The following is a 25,050-nucleotide window of genomic DNA, read 5'->3' as shown; positions in this document are numbered from 1 at the left end:
AAGTAATAGACAACCTTCAACCTAAGAAGGCACCCGGCTCCGACGGCATCCGCAACCGCGCGTTAAAACTCTTACCAGTCCAACTGATAACAATGTTGGCTACCATCTTAAATGCCGCTATGACGCACTGCATCTTTCCGGCGGTATGGAAAGAAGCGGACGTTATCGGTATACACAAGCCGGGCAAACCGAATAATGAAACCGCTAGTTACCGACCGATTAGTCTCCTCCCAGCGATAGGCAAAATTTACGAACGGCTCCTTCGGAAACGCCTCTGGGACTTCGTTACCGCGAATAAAATTCTAATAGACGAGCAGTTTGGATTCCGCGCCAAACACTCGTGCGTACAACAAGTGCACCGCCTCACGGAGCACATCTTAATAGGGCTAAATAGGCGTAAACAAATCCCGACCGGCGCCCTCTTCTTCGATGTAGCGAAGGCGTTCGACAAAGTCTGGCACAACGGTTTGATCTACAAACTGTACAACATGGGAGTGCCAGACAGACTCGTGCTCATCATACGAGACTTCTTGTCGAACCGTTCGTTTCGATATCGAGTAGAGGGAACTCGTTCTCGTCCCCGTCATCTGACTGCCGGAGTCCCGCAAGGCTCCGCACTCTCCCCGTTACTATTTAGTTTGTATATCAACGATATACCCCGGTCTCCGGAGACCCATCTAGCGCTCTTCGCCGATGACACGGCTATCTACTACTCGTGTAGGAAGATGTCGTTGCTTCATCGGCGACTCCAGACCGCAGTAACCACCATGGGACAGTGGTTCCGGAAGTGGCGAATAGACATTAACCCCACGAAAAGCACAGCGGTGCTATTCAAAAGGGGTCGCCCTCCGAATACCACTTCGAGCACCCCACCCCCCAATAGGCGGGTAAACACCTCCGCCGTTAGCCCCATCACTCTCTTTGACCAGCCCATACCGTGGGCCCCGAAGGTCAAATACCTAGGCGTCACCCTCGACAGAGGGATGACATTCCGTCCCCACGTAAAAACGGTACGCGATCGCGCCGCGTTTATACTAGGACGACTCTACCCAATGCTTTGTAGACGAAGCAAACTGTCCCTCCGTAACAAGGTAACCCTCTACAAAACTTGCATACGCCCCGTCATGACGTATGCAAGCGTAGTGTTCGCTCACGCGGCCCGCACCAACTTGAAACCCCTTCAGGTTATACAATCCCGATTCTGCAGGATAGCCGTCGGAGCACCATGGTTCCAGAGGAACGTGGACCTCCACGATGACCTGGAGCTCGACCCCGTCAGTAAGTATCTACAGTCGGCATCGCTGCGCCACTTTGAGAAGGCGGCACGACATGAGAACCCTCTTGTCGTGGCCGCCGGAAACTACATACCCGATCCTGTAGACCGTTTGGTAAACCGTCGACGTCGCCCAAAGCACGTCATCACGGATCCTCCTGATCCATTAACGGTGCTTTTAGGCAATACAAGCACCGGTCACCGTCCTCGCCGAACCCGTCGCTTGCGACGAAGGGCTCGACGAGCGAATTAACCCACAGACACAGCCCACTGAGTTTCTCGCCGGATCTTCTCAGTGGGTCGCGCTTCCGATCCGGTGGTAGATTCTGCGAAGCACTGCTCTTGCTAGGGCGGTGTTAGCAATTCTCCGGTTTGAGCCCCGCGAGCTCACCTACACAAGCTAGGGTACGCTGAAATAGCCTCTCAAGGCTATCAGCATAGGTAGGAAAAAAAAAAAAAATTCACAAATGTGTGCCTCGTCGTCTTCTTCATCTACTTCGGCACAAGAATCGTGTGCCCAACCATGGCAAATACTGCAGATAGCCCAACCCTCGGTTGACTCTTAGTATAAGTAACCACAATAGATGCAGGCCCAATCACCGTCCTCCAATTAAGATGAACTATATTCCGATTCGATTTTTTTGGCGAGTCTTTTAGCTTGATGCTGGTTTTCAGTTCTTTTTATCTTCTTATTTCCAACTTTGTGTATTAGTTTTTTACGCCAATCTTCTCCTGCCATGTCGGTTTCTTCATTAAGTGGGCTATCTATATGATTTCGCTGACCCAACTGATAAGCTATTACACGAAGTTATTTTCCGGTTAACCGTGCTTCCTGCATACTTAGTAGTTACCGGAATCAGTGTCGTCATCCACACTATCACGAGCTTTTCTTACACGGCGGTGGAACATCATATGTAGCAGAGGCTCGAGGAAGCCCCATCCTGTTATTAAGAACCCATAAGACCCAGAACTTCAGGGTCCCATTTGCCACGATCTGTTTTTCGTTTATAGTTCCAAACCATTGTATCTGAGAAAAAAACTTTGTGAGAAAAGCAACGATATATCTTGCTTATGTAGAAGTTACAACAATATGTACTTATACTTTTTTATACCACTAAGTCAGCAAAGAAGCTTACAGTTCGCCTGATGGAAAGCGGTTACCGTAGCCTATGGACGCTTGCTTAACCAGGTTGCAATACTATCGATAGGTAAGTGGGTACACAGAAGAAATTATTTAAACCACAAGGAAGGGGCAAAACGGGATAGTATTCCGTTATGCCCCGATCATTGTGCCCCGACACATGTATTCAAATAAGTTGAAGCAATTCTAATCTTAAATCTTACCGGCGCAAAAATCTAATCTGAATTTAAAGTGTTATAGTACTACAACACGCTGAGGATTAAAACATTATATTAATTCAAGTACTTACATGTCTGCACATCAGTTTCTTAACCAAAAACCGGATAAAAACACTTGCAAAATCAGTTTTTTTCCTATACAACGCAAAAACAAGATCCAATACGTTCGCTTTGCTCGGACGCACTTGCGCAGTCTGAATTTCGTGCAAATGGCGCCGTTACCGGTCCGAACACGATTACCATTCATGGACAAAAGCTTATTTCCCGTCCTGCCCCGAACTTCATCTTGCCCCGGTCTCCCCTATAACTTGTTAATTGTAGAAATTAAAGTTAAGAATTTCGTTTTCGTGTCATGGTTTAGGCAATTTTATACAGTTTCTCATATTCAGGTTACGAAAAGCCAGAGAAACGAAAAAAGATTAAATAAAGTTTTAAAAAAATGGCTCACTGTGTACCTATGTACTTATAGGTAGTATACACTGAACCACCTGTATTTCAACAGTGAACCACAATTTCGTTACCAGGCAAAATCCTTATTTGTGAAAAGACACCATAAAATTTTTGATAATCGGCTTTTATTTTTGTTGTACAAAATACAATAAAAAATATTACTTCTAATAACAAAAAAATATGGTTTTCAGTACTTTCTCTATGGTAATAATAATAATAAAATCAACTTTCATTTAATTACCTACCAGTTGAAGCAAGAACTGGGTAAACAAAATATAAACATAACATTAATCGTAGCATCAATTATAATTTCAAATTATAAAGGTTTCGTATAGTTTTATTCACAGCAGTTAACTTCTTAATAATGCTAAATTATTATATAAACCTCTGGATAAAATTAACAATCGGCCTTCCTCAAATATTATAATTAACAGTCCTCATTAATTTACCGACTAATTAAAGAATCACGAAAAAAATACATCAAAATGCGTCAAAGGAAATATTTACGCCATAGTAGTAAAGTAGTAAAGATAAGTTTATATTGAAGAAATATTTAACCAGACTTTTTTACCTGACACACAAGGAGGAGGGAGAATCATTTTAATGTCACTGAGTTTCACTTTAGCCATATCGGGTTCTAGAGGAAACATAAAGATTTTATTTAGACGATCTTTTAATTCTAGTTTGGAAACGCAATATTCTTCGTCAGTTTCTATTTCCAGAATCTTCGCAACGTAATATAAACAGCCCGTTTTTTAGATTGCAGCAAGACTAGGATGAATTCGTTAATCATTAGCTTACGCTGTAAATCAGGAGAATCGTCATCAATAATTTCATATCCTTGATCATCTTCCTCATTAAATTCTAGGTGCGTTTCAGTTTCAAGAATTATATCTTCACCTTCACTGGTTTCACTGTCTTCATCTGGTATAACTAATTATTTTATTGTTTTTTCTTATTTGGGGTCTTTCTGATTTTACTTGTTGATGGAAGCATTTTATTTCCAGAACTTTTCTTTTATGCTGAACTTTTCTACTTAAAGCTGCAGTACGTTCCTTATCTATTCTTTCCTTTTCTGGAGTGTCCGATGCTATCATGCTTTTACCTAAATTTCTACCTTTCTGTTTGTTGGAACGAGGACCAGCATTTAGCAGAGGACGGAACATTAGTGGAGTGATGAAATGCTATTTTGATTGATGAATTTCATCTTGCTTGATGTTGCTTTGTCGGTGTCACGTTTTGGTAGTAGCTGTGATGTTCTTCTGATAATATAGATAGACTTTCTCGATCAAGGATAATATCGTGATAAAAACTTGAACGACGTGTCTCTGTATGAGTCAAATGGGGTTGCTGATTATTTTTGTCTAGATTTGCAAAAGTTTCAGCATTAGGGTGTTTTTGTCACACTATGTCACGCTACCTGGCATGAAATCTTCATCGGAGAATATCTCCTTATTATAGAGGAAAATCCCACATTTTGGAAAGCTGCCAATATATTTAGTGGAGTCATAGATCTGGGATAAGCAAGCATGGCCAATAAATCTTGCTATTTCGTAGATCGTAACTGGTCTTCCTGGGTTTTGCAGCATCCATGACTCGAGTGCGGAATAATAATATGTCTTTAAAGGGCCCATCAAACGGCTCCAACGATTTTCATAAAATTTAGTATACAGGGGATTTCGGGGGCGATAAATCGATCTTGCTACGATATATTTTCAGAAAATGTTGTTTTATTCGTGTTTTCAATAATCAACTTTATCGATAATCAACTTTATGACTCTTCCCGACATCTATTGGCGAATAATAATACTATTTTTACTGCTTTAAAGACACAAAAAGATAGCGTATAAAAAAAAACCGGTCATCATCTAGTTATCCATTAAAAGCAGAGATGTAATTTTTGGTGTCGTGCTTGAACACTAAATGAAATGTTTCATTACCTCCACGGATAAGTCACTAGTCATCCAACCTAAAGGACTTGCAAGACCTAAAGTACTTGGAGGTGCACCGGGCATCAGTAAGTTTTTAAAGTGTTTCCGAGGAAATATTTAAAAAAAATAGTCTCAGTGGGTCGCAATTCCGATCCAGTGCGAGGGACTGCTCTTGCTCAGGCTAGCTTGAGAAAATTCTTTCAGGTCATCTACACACCTACCCGTCCGCGCGTAGCTGGACTAGGGCCATAAGCTTAACCAGCGAATAGGTAAGGAAAAAAACTTCACAATACCTATCTATTTTATTCTCTTTAGAAATGTACACGGCAATTTCATGCTCTAGCACCATTTATAATACTAGTTTATGCCGCACCAGTAACGAAACGAATCTAAAATGGCGGCGGCGATCATGCGCTCTCACTCTAAACCATTGCTGTCTTTAGTCGCACACGGCGCGTACTGCATGCAAAAAAAATGTCTAACTTTGTTGTTGAGTTCGAGTTTTTTCACTTTCGAGTTGTGCGACTTAGATGACTGGCAGCAAGTGTCAACGCAAGTTGCATCTCAGATGAGACACCTCGCCCTCTGCCAGGGCATAAAGTAAAGTAAAGTACATTCTCATTTGTTTTTATATATTTTATTACAATAAAAACTTTTTCTTTTTATCTTTATTTTTATTTGTTGACCCTACCATCTGTCAGTGCAGGTACATAGACGCCATTTTCGATTCGTTTCTTTATTGGCGCGGCTTATAAGTGCTTGTAGTCTCCGGAGAGACTGTCACAGACCGATTGGATGACCTTATATGGGTTACCATAATTACCATTTCTATCATCATTTCAGCGTATAGCTGTCCACTGCTGGACATAGGCCTCTCCAATGGATCTCGAGTACGGCTGGTCCGTTGCCACCTGCATCCAGCGTCACCCAGCGATTCTCACTAGATCGTCGATCCATCTGGTAAGTGGCAGTCCCACCCTGCGCTTGCCAGTGCGTGGTCTCCACTCAAGAATCTTTCTGCCCTATCAGCCGTCCGATCTTCACGGTATCTGACCTGCCCTCTGTCATTTCGATATTTAACTAAAATAAGGTACTACTACTACATTTAAAAAAGGTGTCATTCAAAACATTAGCTTTAAATAAATAATAGTTTAAAAAAACTAACAAAATACGCTTTTATAGAAAATCCAACTAAAAAATAGATAATAAATTTTAATAAAATTTTAATAAAATTTATTATCTATTTTTGATATAATGATTTTATTGTAAAAAACGTGGGGTGCTTCTCAGGATATTATCAAAATAACCCTTCTACTCATATCTGTTCATAAAATATTTATAACTACTGATACCATGCAGCCCACGGTTTTTTTACAGTAAATTTTTTTTTTCTTACACTATTTTTAACTCAAACTTATTAAAATTTATTTTCTATTTTTTAGTTGGATTTTCTATAAAAGCCTATATATTGTTAGTTTTTTAAAACTATTATTTATTTTTCATTTTTTAGTTGAATTTAAATTTTTTCAATATATTTTTTTTTAACTTTTTTTAAATATTGGATTGTCATAAATACCAAATTTCGAGTTAATCCGAGGTTTTGAAGGGGGTCAAAATCGTGTTCAAAGATTCCGTTACAAACACACATACTACATAACTAACATACATACGTCTGAAGCTAATAGAAGCGTATTAAAAAAGGTGTCATTTTAGCTTTAAAAAAGTCTCGATTTGTTTTTTTTATTTTTTTTATTGCTTAGTTGGGTGGACGAGCTCACAGCCCACCTGGTGTTAAGTGGTTACTGGAGCCCATAGACATCTACAAAGTAAATGCCGCCACCCTCCTTGAGATATGTGTTCTAAGGTCTCACTATAGGCACAACGGCTACCCCACCCTTCATACCGAAACGCATTACTGCTTCACGGCAGAAATAGGCGGGGTGGTGGTACCTACCCGTGCGGACTCACAAGAGGTCCTACCACCAGTGATAACGCATTTACGTACGTATTTCATTAGAAAAACTGGTACCCGCCTGCGGGATTCGAACACCGGTGCATCGCTACATACGAATGCACCGGACGTCTTATCCTTTAGGCCACGACGACTTGCAAAACTATGTTTACTATATGTCGAACTATGTTTCAATTTTAATAAGTTAATCTCTCAGACTGACCTTCTGAGATGCGATTTAAAGTAAATTTGAAAAAAACAAACAGCACACGTTAATAGCAACACAACGATACTTGCGTCATTCGATCATAACTTCGCGTACATACGTGAACGCCACAAGACTTAGGTAGCGAAGCTATATAATATATAATACATATTTTATTTAAAAAGTGTTAAGACATATTTGTAAAAAGTTTTTAAACGACCTAATCTAAACAGAAAGAAAATCTGTGTGAGTATATTATTGCATATTATTGTATTTTAGATGAATGAATTATGTTTGGTATATTTCCGTAATTTAATATTATTATTATTGGAAACTTAATTAGCTAATAAAATTTGATTGTGAATTTAAAATTAAAGATACAAACATTATAAATTACATTCTAGTATTTGCCTGTATTCAGAATATTATTATAATTTAAGCACTGAACTAACTATTGAGGTCAATTATTAGATTATGATGGAGGTTTTTTGATAATGTAGGGTCACACCTTAGATTTATATAGGATTAAACGGATCACTCGGATCGTTTGGAGCCTCTGGGTCTGCGGAGGGACTTCGGTTCCCTCTGAATTTTATACCGTATGTTCCATGGGGAGTGCTCTGAGGAAATGTTCGAGATGATATCAGCATCTCGTTTTTACCATCGCACCGCCCGCCACCGGAGTAGAGTTCATCCATACTACCTGGAGCCACTGCGGTCATCCACAGTGCGTTTCCAGAGATCTTTTTTGCCACGTACCATCCAGCTATGGAATGAGCTCCCCTCCACGGTGTTTCCCGAGCGCTATGACATGTCCTTCTTCAAACGAGGCTTGTGGAGAGTATTAAGCGGTAGGCAGCGGCTTGGCTCTGCCCCTGGCATTGCTGAAGTCCATGGGCGACGGTAACCACTCACCATCAGGTGGGCCGTATGCCCGTCTGCCTACAAAGGCAATAAAAAAAAATAAAAATAAAAACACCCCCTTTGTATTGTCGCCTCAACGAAGTAAATAAAAGATAGTTCAAGCATACACATAATATCATTTCGAATTGGCCGTCCAATTCTTATCATAATTAAATTGTATTATTTATTTTAATTTTTTTATTTATTAAATGACACACACTATATACGAATTAAAAAAAAAACCTCATTTATATAAACGTAACTAATCCAAGATCAACACTTGTGTCTTGTATAACATTTTTCAAACAAACCAATCTAACGATGTTTTTCCATAATTTTGTTACAAAAAGTTCAAGGTTGTTCGACTCGTAATTAGATTTTTTGTGCGCATCAGTCTTTTATTCGGCAACCCGACAGCCAAATCTTGATGAGATAGGAAACTGAACATCAATTGTTTTTTATTATCACTGCCGCGCAAATACGACAAAACTTAGCTGATCCCCACATCATTGAGTAGAACGCGTTGTGGTTGGTCTTCAGATTAGTGTTTATAATTTTAGAGTGATTAGATTTAACGCCAGTGTGATGGTTGACAAAAAGAGTAATCAAATATAGTATTTGTTTCGGTTTTCGCCAGCATTAGCAGTAATTAAAACTACTTTTATGTAAGAATCTCGCGGTTTTTTTAATTGGCACTATATTATTTCCGAGATATCGTGGTAATTAAATGCTAAAAATAATTATTAATTCAATTTTACTTTTAACTTCGTTGCTTAGACATGTTAGTAGGCTGATCACAAAAACATCACAATGTCAATGCCGCTAACCTTGTGACAAGTGAAATCGGACTATCAATCGTTTTATATTACCTTCCTGTGCTGATAGCCTTACCCGAACGTGTAGGTGAGCTCTCGGGGCTCAAACCGGATGTGTTGCTAACACTGGCACAGCGAGAGCAGTGCTTCGCAGAATCTACCATCGGATCAGAAACGCGATCCACTGAGAAGATCTGAAGAGAAACTCAGTGGGCTCTGTCTGTGGGTTAATTCGCTCGTCAAGCCCTTCGTCGCAAGCGACGGGTTCGACCACGGAATAGATAAATAAGGTTGGAATGGTAATGTAGGCGGGGCAAGCGTGCCACAGTTATGATTCTAAAATGGGCGAACAGATCTCTGATTTACAATGCCGTGTTGTGCAATTATAACTTGTAAAACAAAAAGTCAGACCTCAAGTATAGAGCGAGGAGGTATATCTTTCCATCGGTCAGTCGAAATTACCATTTAATTACAATACTTTATTTTTTACTGGTGGTAGGATCTCTTGTGAGTCCGCACGGGTAGGTACCACCGCCCCGCCTATTTCTGCCGTGAAGCAGTAATGCGTTTCGGCTTGAAGGGTGGGGCAGCCGTTGTGACTATACTGAGACCTTAGAAGTGTATCTCAAGGTGGGTGGCGCATTTCGTTGTAGATGTCTATGGGGTCCAGTAACCACTTAACACCAGGTGGGCTGTGAGCTCGTCCACATATCTAAGCAATAAAAAAAAAGTACTGCATAACTGTTGCCCTGTGGCTACGAATAAACACGATGGCGGCACCTACCCGTGCGCGTTTTTAATAAACACCATCACCATCACCAAAAAGTTTAAAAAACAGTGTTTTTTTTTATTGCTCAGTTGGGTGGACGAGTTCACAGTACACCTGGTGTTAAGTGGTTACTGAAACCCATAGACATCTACAAAGTAAATGCCGCCACCCACCTTGAGATATGTGTTCTAAGGTCTCAGTATAGTTACAACGGCTGCCCCACTCTTCAAGCCGAAACGCTTTTATTTTGTCTATTTAGTGTTTCTTCGGGTTTAAATGTGTAATAATGGTGGTTTATTAACTATCTAATATCTGTGAAAGTGCACAAATGTAGGAAAATGAAACAAAGCCGCTGGACGTAACTTCTCGGGATCCTCCAAAAAGTCCACTGAAAAAATCTTAGTAAATAACCACCATTTTACTGAGATTATATTTCATCCCATATCATCTCATTTCATTTCATTTAATTTCATCCCAGTTGATTAATGTCTCAAATTAATCATCTTCATTTCATTTTACTCTATAATATCGTTTTTCATAAAAATATGAATATAAATTAAAATAAGACATGACTTAAAGGTCTCACAGGTTACCAGGTCATAAAATCCCTTAAAAAAAATAAATCCTGGTTTTTTTCAATAGAGCTACTTTTTTTAAACTACTTTTTGTAAACTATAGTGGCGCTCATTTGGAAGAAAGTAAATGCATATTTATTTATGACAAAACTAATGCACTAAGTGTTTTTTCTCTAATCTATTGTTCGCTTTGGGCCTGAAATGGGCACTCCCCTTTGGACAAGAAATCCCGTACGATGAATACGAGACAATCCGGCACGCCCATATTCAAAAGTTTGAAAATCAAACCGTTGCGACAAACTTTGTCGAACGCTTTTGCGACGTCGAAGAAGAGAGCTCCCGTGTATAACGGTTTTCGTCGGTTAAGCCCTACGAGAATTTGCTCAGTAAGGCGGTGCACCAGTTGTACGTAAACAAATATAACAAGTACACAGATATGGTTCGCAGTTGATAGGTACTTATATCCAGAGATAATTTATAATTATGGATTACTTACTTGATATCAATAATACAATGCCATCCGGCCAATGATCGGAGGCGCTGGCGGGACATCACAAGGAGTAAAATCATGTCGAATTATAATGGTCACGACCCTCAGCAGTGAGGAAACGACGCGAGGAGGAGGACTTGATATCAATAGATAAAGCAAAACAAAATAATGTAATATTAATAAATAAAATATGTTAATATTATAAATAAGGAATGTATGGATTCAGAAATTGATTTATAAATACAGTTTGTTGTAAATAATGCATACCGCGATTTGCGCATAACAAGATGAATAAGTTTTCATAATCTTAAATGAATAGGTATGAAAGTAGAGGTAAATGTGAGGAGGGAGTGTCCTAGAAAGACTTCGATGGACTGTGTGAAAGAGAGAAAGATATGCGAGGGAAGGGTGTGAGGGTAGAGATGACGTAGACAAACCTAAATGGAAAAGAGGACATGGTACGCCGAATTCACATGTACATAAACCTGAATAGAAAAAGAGGACATGGTGGATTATTTGAAATTGATTATATGTAATTCTGTGACCAGGTATCCTCGCTTGACATAAAGCTCCAGCTCTACGTGGGAGAGCTACGTGGAATTGGCAGATCAGTACAGGAAATGGTGAGGGAGCAAAACTGAAAAACGCGAGCCGGACTCTGAATATTGCAGATACAGTTGCCGATGCATCGCTAAACGAATATAATTTTTAGTCCACAATAGGTAATTTTACTGCGGACAATGACAGAAAAAGTTGAAGAACAGTTGAGCTTGTTTAAAGAGTGGTTCAGGAAACAGCCACATTTCCCAAAGAAAATAGGTAATTACGCAAAATGTATTCTATGTAACCTGTTTCATAAAATAAGTAAATATTTTCAAATTAATTTGTTATTACTAGTCCAATGTTGGTTGTAAATGATTCGAAATAGATATCAAGGATCAGATCAGCTAAACACTGGAGTTCGAAGGTTAATAGTGATCCAAATTGTTCTGCTTATGCAAATCGGTTGTATCAGTTTAGAAGGTAGCTCATTATATAAGGCTCTTGAGATTTTTTATTGCTTAAGCTTAGCAGATGACCTCAAGACCTCTGGAAATCAGTTATTACGTTGCCTATATAACCTAGATATAATAATGTGAATGACCCTGCCTGTCTCGAAACATTAGACTGCAGACTCAATGTTGATGTGCCCGGCTGCCCCACCTTCCGAGTGCTCTGCGATGGATCGGAAAAAAATATGGTCGTACTCTCCCGCGTGGACCTACAAATGCCCTACTCATTGTGAACGCCACTTCACAGCTAATATGCTGGTATGAAGCTATAATGTTTCTGCCCAATCTCCAGTAAATCACTTCGTCGCCTTTTCGATACCTATGGTAAGAGGCGGCATGGTGCTACTTTAGCTACCGCACCATCAGTGGCAGTAGGGGCTCAATTTCAACTCAACCTCTGTTGCATTGTGGTAAATGAGCGTATTTATTGTTTTTGAGATATTTATTTGTCCTTATATGACAAATTAAAGACTGAATACAAAGAAATATAAAATCGCTGCTTCGCTCTTGGCGCACAGTGGGTCGATACTGTGATTTTAGTGACTTAGGGACCAACTTTGTTTTTTTATAATTTTTTTTATGTAGATAGATAGAGCTCGTTAATCTCAATAATAATTGTTTTGGGCAAAAATTACAAAAACTTTATAGTTTGGTCAGAAAAATGTGTTTTGTGATTTTTTTGTATGGAGCGGGTCACATTAAATTAAATTCCTGCTAAGTACCGCGAGGTCCCGCTTTGAAACTTTATTTTCCTTATACCTTGTCTAGTCTACTATCATTTGATGCTATGAACACGTGCATAAAGTTGCAACTCTGCCAAATAAATGGATCGAAAAAATTTAATAAATACAAAGAATAAAAACCTTTTTTTTTTTTTTCGTAAGTGTTTTTAAGTTAAATTTGATATGGATTAGTAAGTAAAAGCACGTAATGATACCCATAATTACATAATACCTAACAACAATACATTTAGTAGGTCTCTAATTAAGCAATCTCTCTAATTATTAGGATAGTTAACATTATTTAATGAGGATAATTAGTTAAGCAGCCATTACTGGGTAGTAGAAAATATAGTAAACATTTGTTTGTCTCTGGAAGTATAAAGTGACCATGTTTATTATATACTAACTAGTGTTCGTTTATTCGTACTACAACTAACATCTTGTGATTGTCGTTGTAATCTTGCTGTTTCCGTTATAATTGATAATTTTGTTAACAATTTAGAATTATGATTTTAAGAGAGCAACTACAGTCGCTGTCTGATAATAAAAAACTCTTTCAATTCCTACAAAATCAAATAAACGTGACCGAAGAGAAAAATGTTGAGCTCCAAAAATTCTGTACGCAATTTTGTTCAAATATAAGTGCAATATGGAAACGAAGTAGTCGCATGTTAGCACAGTTTATAAGAAAAAAATATGATTGGTTAGAATGTGCAATAAACTGGCCTGAAGGAATGATACCTGAAGCTATCAACACTGCACATGAAAGGCTCGAGATTTCTAATACTGAAGATGTTGAAAATGTACCACTCTCAAATGTACTACAGAAGCCTCGACATCTATTTTTGCACCTCGAAAACCTTTTGAAGAACTGGGATCCAGGCAAAAACGAAGACGCATTGAACAAATTTACCAATCGCTTTCGTTATCCCCGGATGAAATGAAAGCTACTACAATTGCTAGTTTGAGAAACACTAGAAATGAAGATGTAGGAGAAATTATGAACCACTTGTCAAATCACCCTGAAGATCTAGAAAAAGTTAAGGAGTATTTAATTACAAGTAAAGTGAAAAGTAGTCCATATTCTCCCGATGAGGCAATATTAGTTTCACTTAAATGAAGTGGCAGTATATAAACCTAAGAGAAGCAGCAAGTGAAAATGGGTCTGATTTATACCCTTCTTAATATAAAATTAAGCAAGAAAAGACCAAATGTTATCCAGGGAAAGACGAGGTAATTATTACTGAAGAAGGGAGCTGCTATTAAAATGCAAGCATTACTAAAATTGGCGCTATATAGGCTTTTAGATGTGATTACTTCAGATTTGGAGTCTGCAAGAGAGCTACTGCTTATAAGCAAATAGGCTTTAATAGAGCCCCAGGTCAAAGTAATTATAAACAAAAAACTGAAACAGAGTTTGATGATTCAACTATTTTCATGGTCAGTCTAGTTCCTATAAGGCTTCAGAAATTTGATGGAATAATTGTTTGGGAAAACGACCTACCCTCATCAACTTTTTATTGCCGTCCAATAATGTTTAAATTTACAAAAGAAACGCAGTCAACAGTGACAATTATAAAAGCTAGCATAACAGAAGAAATAGAAAGACTTCAGCCATCAAAAATCAAACAAGTTGAAGTTAAGCATCAATTGCACATGATGATGATAGACGGCAAAATAACCTCATATTTGTCAGAAACATTTTCTGCTGTCTGTGATATTTGCAAAGCAAAACCGTCAGTTTTTTGGAGTGACTTGCTTATCAAAGAGAAAACAATGAAGAAATATTCCAGTGTGGAATGCCATCTTTACATGCCTGGATAAGATGCATGGAGTGCTTACTTCATATCGGTAAATATAATTTTATTACTTCACAATTTTTTCATCGTATGTAGTTTCCTGTGAGAAAATTTTTTAAATGACACTTTTTTTGTTTACGTCTTATCGTTTGGACTTCAAGAAATGGAGTTGCAAGGGGCGATGACAAAGAAAAAATAACAACCAGAAAAAGTGCTATACAGCAAGCGTTTGAAAAGGAATGCGGTTTACTTATAGATGTTGTCAAGCAAGGAGTAAGAACAACCAATGATGGCAATACTGCCAGAAGATTTTTCAGGGATGCAGAAGAAACAGCCCGCATAAAGGAATACGTAAAGATTTAATAGAGGTTTCACGTGATTCTTCACTCTGTTGCATCTGGAGAGCGCGTTTCCAATTTTTCCGAATTTTTTAGATATACTGCAGTATTGTATGTTAATTTATATACCTGGTATTATATATCCCTTCCAGTATCCATAAATTGTTGGCACATGGCAGTGATATACAATAATGAAGAACTTTGGTGCCATTCGTATAGGTAAACTCTCGGAAGAGGCAGCGGAAGCTCGCAATAAAGATTTTCGGAAATATACAGAGAGTTGTTATTCAATAATGAGAAGTAGAACGTCGACTAATGAGGATATTTTACAAAATCTTCTTTTTCTGACCCAAAGATCGAAAGGTGAAACAAAATATATAATATTTAGAGATATTGCATAATTAGAGACCTACTAAATGTATTGTTGTTAGGTATTATGTAATTATGGGTATTATTACGTGCTCTTACTTACTAATCCATATCAAATTTAACCTAAAAGCACTTACGAAAAAAAATATAAAGGTTTTTATTCTATGTATTTATTAATTTTTTTCGATCCATTTATTTGGCAGAGTTGCAACTTTATGCACGTGTTCATAGCATCAAATGATAGTAGACTAGACAAGGTATAAGGAAAATAAAGTTTCAAAGCGGGACCTCGCGGTACTTAGCAGGAATTTAATTTAATGTGACCCGCTCCATACAAAAAAATCACAAAACACATTTTTCTGACCAAACTATAAAGTTTTTGTAATTTTTGCCCAAAACAATTAATATTGAGATTAACGAGCTCTATCTATGTACATAATTTTTTTTATAAAAAAACAAAGTTGGTCCCTAAGTCACTAAAATCATAGAATCGACCCACTGTGTGGCGGCTGGATTTGAATGAGAAATAGTGTAATGGCGGACGTCGTTCGCTGACACTTTTTTTTTGACAATGACGTTCAGAAATTGAACAACCTCATCTCTCTGAAATGTAATGTAAATAAACCATCACCTAGGTAATTCTGTCATCAAAATATCGCTCAGTTCGGTTTAGTATTAAAAGTTTTTTCTGTGGCTTCCCAAGGCATACGACACATCTGAAGCTAATTGGTTACCTTTACTCAAGGATACACAAAGACGACAATAAATTATATGTGACATCGGTAATGACATTGGCAACTGTCTGCCAGCGCAGACTGATGAAGAAAATAATAAGACCCTTATGTTACGTTTGGAGAAGATATTTCATTAAAGAATACATTTACAGACGACATGCTCATAGCAAGGTTCCTGCACAGCTGCTATTATGACCTGGAGAACGCAAAGAAGGCGGCCAATAAATTCTTCGAGATGAGGGCAACCTGTCCAGATCTATTCGCGAACAGAGATCCCACGGGACCAGATATTCAAAACGCGATCCAGTTTAGGTAATTTATACAGACAGACGTGGAGACTTAAGAGAACGTTAGATTCGGTCCAGAATATCAAACTGTTTACAATTAAATTAACTGATTAAAATCAAACAACACCTGCTTATTTATTTTAATTCCACTGCAAACTGTTTGCGTTAAGTTAATTTAGGAGAGTTTGGCATTAACGTTAAGAAGACACGTGTACTTACTAGTTAAATTTTATGAATTTGAATTGAATTTTATGAATATGAAATCTGGATTTTAATTATCTATGTGATAATGTGACTTTAGAGTTTGTGGCTTTGTGAAACATAAAAGTACTAAGGATCTTTTCATCAGTTTATTTTATTAAAGTAGAGATTTTCGCACTGTCAAAGTTTTTCGCGGTATTTTATTAATGTTTAATCTGTGACGCTCTCTGGAAAATGGCGGGAACGCGAGAAGTGAAGTTGTGTTTAATGTTTGTTTAGGTTTAAATGTGTAATAATGGTGGTTTATTAATTGTTTAGTATCTGTGAAAGTGCACAAATATGGGAAAATGAAACAAAGACGCTGAACATAACTTCTCGGGATCCTCCAAAAAGTCCACCGAAAAGGTCTCAGTAAATGACCACCATTTTACTGACATTATATTTCATGCCATATCATCTCATTTCATTTCATTTCCCTTCATACTATCATTTATCATAAAAATAAGAATATAAATTAGTTTTATAATGTAATAAAAATAAAATAAGTCTTAGTTATCAGATCATAAAATTCCTAAAAAAACACATTCTAAATAATCTTTCTTGTTCAATAGTTTTTTCTATTGCTTAGATGGGTAGGGTGATGGTATCTACTCGAACGGGGTCACGAGACGTCCTACCACCAGTAAAGATGTACACAACTTATAATCATACAATCTTACAATTGAGCAGGTAGTTAAAAATCTGCCATTAAGCAAATCACGACATCGATTTCAATGATGGAGCAGCCGTTCAAACATTGACCTTGACCTAGACCTCGTCTTTTAAACTGTGTGCTTAATGCGAGTTTTTTAACTTCTCGATCGCGTTAAAGTTAACTGTATGGAGTTGAAACAGCGCCCATAGCGGCAAATAAAGGGAAGCTTTTCCAACTCCATACATAAAATCATCAGCCATAAAAAACTCACACTAAGCACACTGGTGATCATTCGTCTGTGCTCAGTGATGCCTAACGATCACCAAATCTAAGAAGCAAAAACAGTAAATAAGTTTGATTGGAATTTTGCATTTAAATTCGAAGACATAAACATTAAAACTGTATTTCAGCAAAATGGCCCAATACCCAATAGCGGGAAACAGATTCCTATGGATATGGCAGACCGACGATCCTGGCCTGCAGCGGTACAACGCGACTCATGAGGCTAAGCTGTCAGCACTGGTGACAGACTGCTGGCTCCTCGTTGAGCAGAACTTGGAAGAAAGTGACATTATTTTGGTGGATGCGAAACATATGTCTTTCAGAATACTGATGAAGCTTAATCTATCTTTGTCTAGATTGCAGGTCAAATACTATGAGGTGAGATAGTGCGCAATACTTTATTGTGGATGTATGTTCCACCTTCTCCTAGATTAGCATGTTCATAGACCTCACACCATACAGTGTGTCAACTCACTCTGAACATCATTTTACTCTACCACTGAAGACCAAACTCTAATGTTCAATAACAATTGCTGGTCTGCTATTATTCATAATAATAAAACAATAATGTCTACAATTTCATTCGTAAAATACTCGAAAGCCACTATATAGGTATATGTGGGGGCACAGAGTTGGGACGCAGTAGTTGCTTACTAATGATAAGTCTGGATTTTACTAACTCATTTTAATGCACACAATCACTTACAAATGTTCTATGTTCTACAAATGTTATTGTTATATGTTAATGTTGTAATTAATAATTGTTATATGTTAAATGTTACGGTCACGAGGACAGAAGCCAACATCCGCGTAACCGGGTTGTTGTACGACTGTTGTTACTGTTCAATTGCAACTTTTAATAAACGTGCAGTGTGGCGTTATTGCTTACTAAGATGTTCGGCCGTATTACACCGAACATATTCCGGGCGCCGAAAAGATAAAGATAAAATAGTCAAACCTGGGTAAGTGAGAACTGGATAAGTGAGAAAACTCTATAAGTGAGAGTAATAGCCAGGACCCGTCATTTTAAGCTCCCAGTGGCTCCCAGTTAAGTGGCGTTATAGCTTACTAAGATGTTCGGCCGTATTACACCGAACATATTCCGGACACCGAACATATTCCGAAAAGATAAAGATAAAATATAAGAAAAGAAAAAACTAAAAGCTAATAACATGACATTTGAAATACAAAAAAAACTTGCTTGAAATCATTGTCTTGGTGTGATGATTTGTTTTAAAACATTACTTGTTTATTTATTTATTTTCGCGTACACATGTTCCTTTGACCCATAATTAATCGTTGGCCATTTTACGCGATCGCTATTGTCTCGGACACTTGTTATGTTTGGAACCGAACTTTCATTGACTATGGTAACACTAGGCTGTTCGTCAGCCTTGCTTTGCACTCGCGCACTGTTCTTCTTGTTGTGGCTTGAGGTAGGTGGGAGTTCGATATCCGGACTGATGCGAGCGGTGCGCACTCGCAATCGCTGTCAGCGACGGCAGCACAAGGCGCCTGCGGCTAGCACGCCCGCGCCTACTAGGATGTAGCTCACGGAGTATAGGTGAATATTGTGAGAAGATAGAGTCGTTCCTAAATCTGCTTGGCTGTTCTTCATCTCTTCTATGCGTTTGTGAAGTTTGTTAGCTCTTCTTCTAGCTCATTGGAGTCGGTCGCATTAGGAAGGTTGTCAAACTGCATGGAACTATTGAATAAGTAGTTCAACTGATCCAGGTTTGGTACAAGAACATTGTTTTTCATGTTTAATTTGTCTTCTATTCTTCCTTGAGCGTAGAGAGTGAAATCTTTGCCCCTTAATAAGCAACCAGGTCCCAGGTACATAATTCCCGTTTTAGATAGCTGTTCCAAATTGATTTGATCTTGGCAAATTGTGTTTATGTTGTATCTGGTACAGTAATAGTACAAATACAGAGACGGTTGGTTTAACGGTGTTAATTTGTTTTTCTGGTCGTTGTTTCCTCCATAAGTCAACAATATGTTTTTCAATTCGTCTGAGCAACTCGATATCCTGAGTGTATTTTTCGGAGAAATGCTCGTCCATTACGCCGAACAAGAAATTTGCTACACCATTAATTAGACCGCGCCGCTTTCTTGATTGTTCACGCGAATGTTGTGTCATCAAAAGTTTGTTATAATACATCAGTTCATTGGACTCGTGAAACAGCTGTTTTATTATCAGGTTACAATGTTCATCGCTGATGGCTTTGCAAGATATTTCTAAATAGTTTTTTTATTTTGTTGAATGCTTGTACTCCTTCCCAGTATGGAGCCATATCAAAAAAAATTACAAGTGTCAAAATATCCTTTGTTAATGTCACACTTGTTATATGATTAAAGTACACTGAAGTACTAAATAGGTCTATGTTAAAGCACAGAGACTGCTTCTTTCCTAATTGAGTGATATTGTAGGTGCCGCTTACACAGTTACACAGAGTTATAAATAACGTTAAGGTCAATGCTATGTACAAAAAGTTGAGTTAACATGCGTTGTTTTTCTTGACTCTGTATCTTTATTAAGTTTAGTTAAAAAAAATCTTCCTCTTTCTGTTTGTTTGGTTGCCGAGGAAGTTGAAGGTAGTTCCGTTGTATCTAGTGGTAGGACAGAAAGTTTTACGATAGGCTTTTTTATAGATTGTGTCGTCGAGACTGAGTTTTGTTGACGTTTTTGCAGACGCATTAAAATACCACCCTATATTTCTGTACCTCAGAGGCATACAACATTAAGAGCCTAAAGTCAAATTTTACAGGAGAGGCAAAAATGCGCGTAGTGAAATTTTGAATGTAATTTTGAGAGAGTTATAATAGAGGCAGCGTAATTAACTTAGCTGTGTTTTTTTATAACAAATAGAGGGAAGTATCATGAAATACACATAATTACGATAAATCTATCTATAATTTTTTTTTATGGACTTGAGGCTATATACCTAAAAAAAAAATTTATTTCTCAGAGGTATACAATATTATGAGGTAATACAAATGTACCTGGAAGTAATTTTGAAGGGTCGAGGGAGACAGGAGGATTTATTTTTTATAACAAAAATAATAAGCCTGTGCTAAGAAATTGAAATATTTATTTATCTGATTATTTATAGGAAACTAATAGCTCACTCGCAGGCTTCAGGCAAGTCAGGAAGTTCATCAAGAAGGAACTTCCGCTCATGGAAGATTCTTTTAATATTCATGAAACGAAAAACAAAAACGACTTCAGATTGCGTTTGGGCCGCATTCAATATAATAATATGTCGTCGCGGCCTAAAGGATAAGACGTCCGGTGCATTCGTATCTAGTGATGCACCGATGTTCGAATCCCGCAGGCGGGTACCAATTTTTGTAATAAAATACGTACTTAACAAATGTTCACGATTTACTTCCACGGTGAAGAAATAACATCGTGTAATAAAAATCAAACCCGCAAAATTATAATTTGCGTAATTACTGGTGGTAGGACCTCTTGTGAGTCCGGACGGGTAGGTACCACCGCCCTACCTATTTCTGCCGTGAAGCAGTAATACATTTCGGTTTGAAGGGTGGGGCAGCCGTTGTAACTATATACTGAGACCTTAGAACTTAGATCTCAAGGTGGGTGGCGCATTTATGTTGCAGATGTCTATAGGCTCCAGTAACCACTTAACACCAGGTGGGCCGTGAGCTCGTCCACGTCCACGTCCACGTCCATATAAGCAATAAAAAAAGGATTGTGTGGTTTTATGAAACCACGGTAAAAGTGAAACTTTTTTCACATTATAGACATTTAACTCTGACAAACAACATTTATATTAAACACTGACAAAAACAAACAAAATAGCGTGGAGCACTGGCACAAATAAGTAATAGTCTATACACTACACGGTCAGCTGCTGCGAACTATAGGCGCCGCCATATTGGCCTTGGCTGCTCTGATGAGCGCCTTTCACTTTATCCCTACTCCGCGGCCGACCGTCACGCGACATGCAACACACAGACGAAAACGCTTGAGACGATGTAATAATAAAAGTTTCACATTAAAAAAATAAAATAAAAATATTTTGAAGGTTCTCTACTGCCTATATAATAATTGTATATTGTTGTAGTCGCCACCATTTTTTATTGTCCTGGTTATACAGTATTGTCATGTAGATCTAAACAGTCTCTTATACTCGTACTAAGTACGTTTTGTTCACTTAATTAATGGGCATCACCGTAAAAGACAGAAACGAATGTTGATCTATATTTGTTTTATATTTTAGGAAGCAATGCCATTTCGGATGAATCAGATTCACTTCGTGAATTGTCCACCCATCATAAGCAGGGTTTTTTCCATATACAAAACTGTCATTAAACCCGAAATCGCAGAAAGGGTAAGTTGTTCAATATTTTATATTAAGACAAGACCCCTCCCCTAATAGTTGAACGAGTCGTGCAGATGAGTGCTTTTGATCTGTGTACAAATACCTACTCCATAATAGGATGAGTCATGAGTCATTCTAATTCTTTTGCCTACCTATCTGCCAGTAGCCTTGAGAAAGTTTTCTGGCTTCACACTGACTGGCGGGCGAGCTCATGAGGATCAGTCTGAAGGAATTTACAACCATCTGCTCTAAAAAAACCAATGCTTCGCTGAATCTACCACTGGATCGGGATTGCAACCCACTGAGAAAATCCGGCGAGAAATTCAATGGGTCGATTCTACCTTTTAAATAGATACATAGAATAGAATTTAGAATTATTTAGTAGCTACATAAGAATACAAATTCAACAAAAATGCACCCTTTAGCAATTTCCATTTCTCAAATTACTCAAATCAGATAAAACCTTTGCCACTTTATTTCTCAACATTAGTTATTATGTAGAGGAAGAGCCAGTTCTTCTTCTCGTCGGGTACTCTTGATTGTTCAGATCAAGAGTACGAGAATGTCGTGGTTCATTATGGCGACCCTTTGCTAGTCGGTCGGTCTCAAGCGTTGGTCAAGGTCTTTATCTGGTCAGATGATCGACGAGATACATTGACTTAGTTAGTCCTGGACAACAAGCCTCTGTATGGAATTATTTCCAATTATAGTCTCTATATTTTGGGATTCAAGCTTTGACTACAGAGGGCAATCTTTCTTGACACTAAACCCAGGTGCGCACTGGCGACAGGTCGCGGCGGCCAGCAGCCACTGCGGCCAGTGAGGTAACCTGCGACCCGTATTGGTTGCCGGATCCAGAATCTTTTCTTCTTGCTTTTTCGCTTCTTACTTGCAAGATAAACCAACGGCTATTTCCTGGACGTCCATTACAAAGCACCCTGTATTTGGTACTGACAATTTTGGCCGCAGTTCTGGTGGCATGCTTGGTCGCGACATTTGTGGGCGGGTCTCCATACTAGCGGCTGGGACCTGGTCTCCAGTGCGCGCCTGGGCTTAGACTTTTAAAAAGATAACCAAATTTTTTTCACTGTCGAAACTGTCTAGTAAACTTGACTATGGTAAAAAACTACCCAATTCATAAACGCATCAAATGATTTCTATGTTCTGACGGCCTAAGAAACAATTTAAAGAAAATTTATTGCAACAGAAACAAACTCTTATATTTGAAAGACAGAAAACACACCTTTGTATTTTGGTTTTTAGGTCTGTTTTCATTTACCGAACTCTGAAACTCTGTTCGAATATATAAATAAAGACGACCTGCCAAAAGACCTGGGTGGGAATCGAGAAAGTATGGAATATTTTACCAAACTCACCATTGAACGCATCATGAACAAAAGGTAAAATTTACTGTTAGATACGAGGGATACGCGAGTGAAACACTTGGCTGCTATTAACACACTGTCCTATATTTGTTGATGTACCCCGTATGCGTAGGCACACGCACACATACTTAACATTTACATTTTTATTTTATTAGCAATACAATCAACAATATAACGTTTTTTTTAAATAAAATAAAATAAAAAGACTACAAGATTTGCTCTATTTTCTTCGGTTTCCGCGAGACTCCGTGGACTTAATTAATACCACTTTACAATTTAATCTGGCGTCTTTCATTGTAATTATATTAATTTCAGCGCTACGAATACTTTACAGTTTTCGTGGTCACAGACGAGCGGTCAGATTAAACCGTAAAATTCGTTTTAGTTAAATCATTTCATGCACAGATACTGATATCTAGATATTAATACGTGCAGCAAAAACTTTGTATCCCTTTTTACGAAAATTGCGCGGACGGAGGAGTATGAAATTTTCCACACTTATAGAGAATATAGAGAAGAAGTGCACAATGCTAATATTTTTTAAAGATAATGCATAAAAGATACATTAAATCAATAAAGAAAACATTACACACACTACATACCATGTATTTGACGCACACACGCATGCATACTATATATTGTCAAACTTTTGTTCTTGACGTCTGTTGTCAAATTGAGAATAGATTAAATATTGTTTGTCTTCTTAATATTGTTTATAGTGTAGTCTTGGCGAAATTTGTGATTATAGAAGTATAAAATACAATCATAATAGTGTACAAACTAACAATTCCAATTAATTATAGTCGAATTTCGACTACTGCGGAACCTCTAGTCGAAATAAAATGGTGCGCGTGCAACTTGGTGCACGTGAAAGAAGTGAAACTTCTTTTGCGGTGTGTAGTATTGTGGTTTTCTTCATTTTTCATCCTTAAGTCAAATTTCTCTTGTAATAGGGAATGCTGTGTATAAGAGAAACGACCTAGCTCGCTTTGTCCTTTCCCTCTCTCCACGGTCGAGTGGTTCTTGTGACGCTCTGTCTATTTTCTCACTCTCGCTCTTCCTAAATTGTATCTTTTCTGTCTATCCGTAACGAGTCTGTCGCGAGTTAAATTTTACTCTCAAAGCGCCTAAAGAAGTTTAACTTCTAAAATATCCTGCAATAATGACTGCCGCTAGAGAAATAAGCAGAATCTTACATGTCCCAAGTTCGCACTTATGCTGTACATACAGCAACGGTTTCTCACGTAAAGAATTCACAATGTTTTTTTTGTTACAGAGAAATATTACTAGATGACAGTTATTGGATAAGCTGTGACAAGAATTAAAAAAACCTTGAATAACTAAATTAAATGTTAATTTGTTACAATTTAAACAATTAACATGTGGAGGATTAAAATAAAAACGATCACAGATGATATGTGTTTTCTTCGTCAGATTTGGCAAAGTACAATCTTAGTACCTTTATAGATATAGATGGCAAAAGTAAGGACGACCATCTCGGTAGAAGTGTCCGCTGAAAGCGAACCAATGAAGGTGGCGCCATAGTGGCAAGTGGAAAGATGCCGTTGTTTTTAAAATCTTTCCACTTGCTACTATTAGAGTGGGATACTAAATTAAGAAGGAAATAACGTAAAACACTTCCTACTTAAAGAGTACTAAACATAAATAGTTAATATTTTAAATACTGCATTATTCTTAACTACACAACTCACGAAAAATATTAAATATTTCAACCCAGCACACTTCACTCTGTTTAAAACTATGTACCTACGTAATAGGATTTCTACTTCCTACACTAGCGCTATTTCGGCGTGTCTTCCAACAATGACCCTACATATAGGTACTTTAGTAATAATATAACTGAAGTCGTTATGGCCTAAAGGATAAGACATCCGGTGCCTACGTATGGAGCGATGTATCGGTGTTCGAATCCTGCCGGCAGGTACGAATTTTTCCAATGAAACACGTCCTTAACAATTGTTCACGCGTGGCTTCCACGGTGAAGGAATAACGTCGTGTAATAAAAATAGAACCCGCAAAATTATAATTTGCGTAATTACTGGTGGTACAGTCGCGCAAGTCATGACGGGTCTAATGCAAGTTTTGTAAAGTGTCAT

At 37.9% G+C, this 25,050-nt stretch overlaps 1 protein-coding gene and 1 long non-coding RNA gene across 5 annotated transcripts; both read left to right on the top strand.

The window, feature by feature from the left end:
* The first annotated feature begins 5,487 nt into the window (after positions 1-5,487).
* LOC149502292 (clavesin-1-like) lies at positions 5,488-24,394 on the top strand. 4 transcript variants are annotated; one of them, XM_089729643.1, is made up of 7 exons: positions 5,488-5,973; positions 11,270-11,540; positions 15,888-16,047; positions 17,328-17,577; positions 21,447-21,557; positions 22,812-22,948; positions 24,210-24,394. In XM_089729643.1, exons 2-7 carry the CDS (start codon positions 11,462-11,464, stop codon positions 24,256-24,258), a joined length of 786 nt encoding a protein of 261 aa, XP_089585769.1. In that variant the 5' UTR covers positions 5,488-5,973; positions 11,270-11,461; the 3' UTR covers positions 24,259-24,394. The 4 variants fall into 4 exon arrangements, with proteins under 4 accessions (XP_089585769.1, XP_089585771.1, XP_089585768.1 ...); XM_089729645.1 differs by lacking the exon at positions 5,488-5,973 and adding an exon at positions 7,258-7,415 and having other exon boundaries at positions 11,270-11,443; XM_089729642.1 differs by lacking the exon at positions 5,488-5,973 and adding an exon at positions 7,258-7,415.
* Positions 12,903-14,903, top strand: LOC149502293 (uncharacterized). Its single transcript, XR_016323514.1, has 2 exons — positions 12,903-14,346; positions 14,456-14,903. It is a non-coding gene; the product is annotated as an uncharacterized LOC149502293 (long non-coding RNA).
* Positions 24,395-25,050: the final 656 nt, after the last annotated feature.

The sequence above is a fragment of the Bombyx mandarina genome, chromosome 09 (genome assembly GCF_030267445.1).
Source record: "Bombyx mandarina strain Sakado chromosome 09, ASM3026744v2".
Classification (NCBI taxonomy): Eukaryota; Metazoa; Arthropoda; class Insecta; order Lepidoptera; family Bombycidae; genus Bombyx; species Bombyx mandarina.
Note: the sequence above shows the minus strand (reverse complement) of the source record. Positions and strands in the feature narration are given on the sequence as shown.